This window comes from Gobio gobio, assembly GCF_949357685.1.
Source record: "Gobio gobio genome assembly, chromosome: 10".
NCBI classification, from domain to species: domain Eukaryota; kingdom Metazoa; phylum Chordata; class Actinopteri; order Cypriniformes; family Gobionidae; genus Gobio; species Gobio gobio.
In genome coordinates, this window is record NC_137116.1 from 23,185,377 (window position 1) to 23,192,450 (window position 7,074).

The 7,074-nt window shown below is 37.8% G+C and overlaps 1 protein-coding gene across 1 annotated transcript; it reads right to left on the minus strand.

The window, feature by feature from the left end:
- Positions 1 to 5,164: 5,164 nt before the first annotated feature.
- LOC307132258 (dual specificity protein phosphatase 26-like) lies at positions 5,165 to 6,720 on the minus strand. Its single transcript, XM_079826431.1, has 3 exons — positions 6,393 to 6,720; positions 5,780 to 5,988; positions 5,165 to 5,691 (listed from the first exon to the last, which is right to left on the minus strand). Exons 1-3 carry the CDS (start codon positions 6,560 to 6,562, stop codon positions 5,495 to 5,497), a joined length of 576 nt encoding a protein of 191 aa, XP_079682557.1. The 5' UTR covers positions 6,563 to 6,720; the 3' UTR covers positions 5,165 to 5,494.
- Between the last annotated feature and the right edge of the window lie 354 nt (positions 6,721 to 7,074).

The window sequence follows — 7,074 nt, forward strand, 5'->3', positions numbered from 1 at the left end:
GAAAGACAATGTTCTGGAAATAATGATGTGTTAATATGTTAAACGCTGCATTTTACTGCATTTATGGACTCCCTCTTGTGTTCAACACCATGCACTACATTAGGAAAAGCAACACAACGTGCAGACAACTACATAACTTGACTAAATAATCTTTAAAAAATACAGTAGATGCTTCAATACAGTTATATAAAGCTATTAATATAAGTTAATTAGAAAAATTGCAGTTTTTAAAATCAAAAGTTGTATTAGTTGACATTAGTTAATGCACTGACTAGTAACAGTAGTCAATTAACATGCACAAACAATGAACAGTTGTTTTTGCAGTTGTATCTGCCCCCACTTCCACTGCCATAGCTACAGTCTACAGGCCTCCTAAGAACAATACAGACTTTTTATCTGAATTTGCAGATATGTTGTCCTTGCTATGCCTCAAATTTGAGAGAACTTTAATTGTGGGGGATTTTAACATCCATCTGGACAAAAAAGATTCTACAACACCAAAAGAATTTCTATCTCTACTGGAGTGCTTCGATTTGAGCCAGCTTGTGGACTGTCCTACACATAATAAAGGCCATACTCTTGACTTGGTGATCTCAAACGGCTCATTTGTGTCACAGTTGTACACCTCTGACTTTGGGCTGTCTGATCATCTGTCTATTCTTTTTAATATGGAACTGCCTGACATAAACACTACCTCTCCGCGCATTCTTAACTATCGTAAATGGAGATCGATTGAACCCTCTGATTTTTCTGATTTTATTGGTTCCTCCTTGTGCTTGGTTCCGTCATCTGATGCATTGGAGGACAAAGTTCTCATGTTAAATTCTGTTCTCTCGTCTGGCTTGGACCTATTTGCTCCTATGAAATCACGAATGGTTTCCTTTCGTCGATCTTCTCCCTGGTATAATGAGAATCTGCGAGCTATGAAAGCATCATGTCGTTCAATGGAGCGCAGGTGGGCATATGTCTGGCTTGACTGTCTTTCACCAGGCCTGGAAGGAACACTTACTTGAAAATAAGACCCAAATTGCATCGGCCAGGTCTGTTTATTTTGCTCAATTAATAGACAACAATCAGAATAACCCAAGACAATTATTTAATTCTATTAACAAACTTCTCAAATGTAACAGTGATTCGACTGCTCCATTTTCGACTTTTTCAGCTCCAAGATTCACTGAAAAAAATGGTGTGTTGGTTTTACATGATTTAATCATGTACATCGGTTCCACATGATTCAATTAAGTTAAACAAACATAATTTGTTCACATAATTTCAACATAATGGAATTAAGTAATTAATAAGTAACCGAATTGAGTAGTCTCACAATGATTTTAATATGGCTCCCTAACAACAGTGGTGCACACGGGGGCTTGAGACCCTGCCTCTTTAATCAAAACACATGTTTATTTTTGTATATTTTTGTTGTCACTTGTCTGAACTGTAAAGCAGTACTCAGTAGCTTTCATTATATTTACCAGCAATAGCACATCATATATGTGCTAAGTGTGAAATGCTCTTTAATGACAAGTGCTGAGTCAGTCCACAGCAATCGCTCCTGTTTAGAAGAGAAACACAAATATTTTTGCGTAGATCACAAATAATACGATTAAGTAAATTGGACAACATGTGTTTTCCTGTTTTTTCAGTGTTGATAACCTCCGTAAATGTATTATTTCTGCTCTTCCTTCATCTCTTCCTCACATGATCACTATTGAATTTTCTGGTACTCTTCTTTCACATTTCTCATCATTGGACTTACCTTCATTGTGTAACGAGGTTTCTAAAATGAAAGCTGCCACTTCCATAGTTGATCCTGTACCAACTTGCCTATTCCAATCATGTTTTGCTACCTTAAAGGTCCCATGGCATGAAATTTTCATTTTATGAGGTTTTTCAACATTAATATGAGTTCCCCTAGCCTGAATATTGTCCCCAAGTGGATAGAAATGTTGATCGGTGTAAAACCGAGTTGTGGCTGTCTTTCTCTGCCTTTGAGAAAATGACAGGCCAGACGAGCCAATCCTGAAGTCTCCTGGTTTGACGTCCAAGCAGGAACGGTTCCCTCCCTTTCCTCCGCCCAGAGAATCTGGCACGCCCATGCAAACGCTCGAGAGTCGAGAGATCATTGCATCATTGCTTGTGAACGAGTGAACGTTGGCAGTTTCTCAGTGTTTGGATGTACAAATGAAAACAGAAGTCTTTTTTCAGTTCCTTCTGATCTGTGATCAGTGATTTCTGGTGTGTAGCTAATTATTTATTATTCGTGCACACAATGCGGCTTCTCTCTCTCCAGACAGAACGCTGTTTTCGTGTTTTATATCTTGTGAGTCAGTGTTTTTGTACGTCCTCGTCGCGTCTATCGGTTCTAAAATTTGCATACAGTCATGAGTTTCTGCTCAACATCAGCAGAGATAAACCTCACACACGCCGAAGCTCGGCCTTCAACATCCCCGACCCCCAGTACTGCATCTGGCCCACAGCGGAGGCACCAAACGCGGCGTGAGATTAAGCAGAAGGGGGGTAAGGGTGAGCATATCCGGGCTAGCCAGCCTAGCCCCACAATAAACTGGATTACATCCGATTACTGCTGTTGTGTCTTTGTTTGCGCTGTGTACTCAACGCGCGTCACTGACGCTTTTATTTTATTTTAAAAATAATGCTATTATCAACACTTACTTTTAGCTCGTTCATCTCGACAGCTGTAATGGTACTTTGCATGTGTTACAAAGTTGGTAGAATAATGACGAAGAGACGGACTCGGTGTGACTGGGACTCGTGTTTATTCAGAACTCTCAGATACAAACACAATAAACTCGCGCTGACTGACAGCGCTCTCATAACTCAGTAGTTACTATAAATAACTTTGTTAGCAATCGCTGAGCTCAGTCTCTGATACATTAGTGATGTCCGGTTCGCGAACGATCTTTCTTTTGAACCAGTTCTTTTTAGTGAACCGAATCAGTTCACCAAATCGGACTGAATCGTTCTAAACGGTTCGCGTCTCCAGTCAGCGCTGATCCATAATTTACTAAAGTTACTAACTTTCTGACATGAGTGACAGTCCCTCCGACTAGAAATAGACTAATAACCTAAAGTATATGCTGTAACTAAAACAGTTCAGACATGCTGAGAACTGATGTGAAGTGAACTCAGGTCCATCCGTCTCTCTGGCAGACTCGTGCCTGCTCGTGCCTCGTTAAACCACGCCCCCTCCGCTCATATAAAATGCAAAGATGTCAGCCAATCACAACAGTGGGTGTTTTTACTGAAGTCTCACAGCAGACACGCCTCTTGAAGCAGGGCATTCAAGCCACAGGGCAAACAGCAGTATAGAAAAAATGCCTTTTATTTCTAAATTATGACATTTTATGATGTAAAAGTCATACTAACAATATAAGTACAGCTCAGGAAACATTATAAAATAATAGAAAAATGCCATGCCATGGGACCTTTAAGTCCTGTTGTACTGATTATTATAAACGATTCTCTGTGCACTGGTGTGGTGCCGGCAACATTTAAAACTGCTGCTCTGACTCCTGTACCAAAAAAAAGGACACAAACCTTGACAATTTAAATAATTTTCGTCCCATTTCCAATCTCCCCTTTCTCGCCAAAATTTTAGAGTGGATTGTTGCTACTCAATTACACGCCCATCTAGTCGCAAATAATCTTTATGAGCCCCTTCAATCGGGATTTCGGAAATTTCATAGCACTGAAACTGCATTAGTTAAGATCACTAATGATCTGTTAGTGGCTTCTGATTCTGGCTGTCTCTCTATTTTAATTCTGCTTGATCTTAGTGCCGCTTTTGACACTGTTGATCATAATGTTTTACTTGTTCGGTTAGGATCTGTTTTTGGTGTCTCTGATACTGCACTAAGCTGGTTTAAGTCCTATTTTTCTGATAGAAAGCAGTTTGTCGCTATGGGTGGTTGTAGATCTGCTATTGGTGTAGTACAATCTGGTGTTCCTCAAGGTTCTATCCTGGGCCCTATACTTTTTAACATGTACCTTTATCCTCTGGGTCAACTTTTAAGATCACTTGGTCTTAGCTTTCACTTTTATGCAGATGACACTCAGGTTTATATACATTCAAAACCTGATGTTAATGTGGCTGTGTCCTATCTTTCTTCATGTATCTCTGAGGTAAAAAATGGATGTCTAGTAATTTTCTGTCACTGAATAGTGACAAGACGGAAGTAATGCTCGTTGGTTCGCCCCACCAGCTACGTAAGGCTGGGTCTCCAGCTTTAAGCGTAGAGGGTTCTACACTTCAGTTTCAAACAAAATTAAAAAATTTGGGAGTAATATTTGATAGTTCCCTTACATTTGATCCTCATGTTCAGAGCACTGTCAAGACATCTTTTTTTCATCTGAGAAATATTGCCAAATTGCGTCCCATGCTGTCACTACCTGTGGCTGAAAAGCTAATTAACATCTTTGTATTTTCAAGAATTGATTACTGTAATGCTTTGCTGGCCGGGGTCCCAAAAGCTACCCTTAACAAACTACAGTTGGTACAGAATGCAGCCGCTCGAATTCTGTCTGGAACCCGGACAGGGGATCACGTTTCCCCTGTACTTGAATCCTTACACTGGCTCCCTGTTAGATTCCGTGTTGATTTTAAAATTCGAATGCTTACCTACAAGGCTTTGCATGGTCTTACACCTCTCTATATCACTGAGCTTTTAACCCCATACAAACCACTACGTGAAGTTCTCTCCTCTGAAGCTGGCCTTTTAATTGTTCCCAAAACTAAACTTAAATCCATGGGTGATAGGGCCTTTTCATCAAATGCTCCAAAACTGTGGAAGTCCCTGCCTGTGGAGATTAGGCAAGCGGAATCACTTAGTGTTTTTAAATATTCCCTGAAAACTTATTTGTTTCGGGTAGCTTTCATGTAAATTTTTTATAATTGTCGTATTATTGTTATTTAATACTACATTTCATAATGTTTGTATTTTTGTACTTTATTATATTTTTTTGCATGTTTTATGTTTTGTGAAGCGCTTCGAGATGCATTTTAAAGGCGCTATAAAAAATAAAGTCTATTATTATTATTTATTAACTAATGTTAACAAAGATGAATAAATACTGTAAAAAAAAAGGTTTTCTTGTTGTTAGATAATACATTAACTAATGATAACAAATGAGACCTTATTGTAAAGTGTTACCATTTATTTATTTATGATGTATTCTTTTTTTGTTTATTTTTATATGCATGATTGTTCATATGTTACATTTTTGCATTTGTTCAATATTTACATTTGAGTAAGTGTAAGTGTGTATATTTATTCAGTAAAAACAAAAGATATAATATGTTGTCAGGTATGTTAATTTTAATACATTTATTTATTCTTTAGTTTAATGGAATAAACCAAATTGACCAAATACATCTCAAACAAAGTTACTGCCCTAAAAATATTTAAACCCACATTGATACATATATCTTCTCTCCCCTCAGTTTTCATTTTGACTAATGGTGATAGTGCGTCTAGTTTCTGTTGCCATATACTTGAATGTGAAGGTTGATCAGCTGTCTGAGGAAGCCTTGGTTGGGGTAGACACCTCTTCCCTCTTTTACCTTCTTGATTGCCTCCACCAGTGTCATGTTTTGTTTCAGCATGAGATATGCCAAAACTATAGTTGCTGATCGACTCACTCCAACGTGACAGTGAACCAGGATTTTACCTTTGATTATAAGATATTTGAGTTTAGTGACTCTCAACTTTGCAGGAAGGTAAATAGGGTTAGGTTTTGGTCATACACAATCACTTACCTCCCGCTTCCAGTGCTGTATGTATAAATCCAGCCCCTTTGTTAAAGTGGGCACTCATGTTATAAGTGAGCGAATCGTGTGCATCTATGCCCATGTATGTGATGCCCATGCCATCATAAATCTTGCCACCACCTCTGGAGCTGTGGGCACAGTTCAGGACATGGGTGAAGCGACGCCTTCTCAGCTCTTCACAATTCTCAGCTATATCCCTAACAAAGAGATAATGCATCACACAGCATTATTATTGCAATATTCTTGAACATACGAATGTAAAAAAAAATGTCAGCAGAACTCTTGGTTTGCATGTAGCCTATTTCAGTTGGTTAGTAGATGCTCTGTTCTTGTTAAAGGAACTAACAATAAAACTTTTAATATCTTTGTGATTATTATAACATTCTCATTTTAAAGTGTGGACACTCTAAAATGTTCTTTGGGCAGAAAGACAATATTCTTACTAGAAATTATGTGTTAATATGTTAAACGCTGCATAACTATTCTAATTGCTATACTGGTGCATTTACAACATTGGGAAAAGCAGATACTTCAATACAGTTATATAAAGCTATACATATTAGTTAATTGGAGAAATTGGGAAAAACTGCAGTCTGCTTACATGTTCCCGATGTAAAGATTGGGCCAGACTTCATCTGCGTTATTGTGGATGGCTTTTCCTGTTAATAGAAGACCTTCAATCTCCCTTATCGCTAAACCGGGAGAGGTGAAATCAATCTCCGGTGAAGTTGAACTTGAGATACCTTCTGAATATTTCGACCTGAAAGACATTTGAAGGTGTAAATGGACATTTAGTATCTTTTAATATTAGTCACGAAGTTTTTCCGATTTATCGATTTATCTAAGTGCACGACACAATATCGGGTCCGTATATGCCTGTTGAAGTTATTCAAACTGTCGATTCATAGTCTGCATGAACGAAAGCTGTCTTTTGGATTCCAGTGCAGGGGTTTATTTTAGGACTAGGGAGTTGGATATCTTTCAATTCGGGCCTGCGCATTCACTCCAGAACATTTAAAGTTATATAAATAAACTGTATGTTATCTGCTCGATGATTTACAGACATATTTCAATTGCTTTAATCAACAGTACAAATCCAGGATTATAATTTTTTTTTATATTACAATATGTATCTACACAACACCTTTTAAGGTTAACTGAACTTTGACAACACAAACATTGGCATAAATTAATTAGGATAGGTTGTGAACACATCACATAAGTTGGTTATTAAAAATGGCCACTGCAAGAAATATAAAGATTATAATGAATTTTTATTATTT

Coding starts and splice junctions, on each gene's coding strand:
- LOC307132258 (XM_079826431.1), bottom strand. CDS start 6,562: ATGTCTTTCAGGTCGAAATATTCAGAAGGTATCTCAAGTTCAACTTCA. Junction 5,989..6,392: donor AATCTTTACATCGGGAACAT/GTAAGCAGACTG, acceptor TCTCTTTGTTAG/GGATATAGCTGAGAATTGTG. Junction 5,692..5,779: donor TACAGCACTGGAAGCGGGAG/GTAAGTGATTGT, acceptor TTATAATCAAAG/GTAAAATCCTGGTTCACTGT.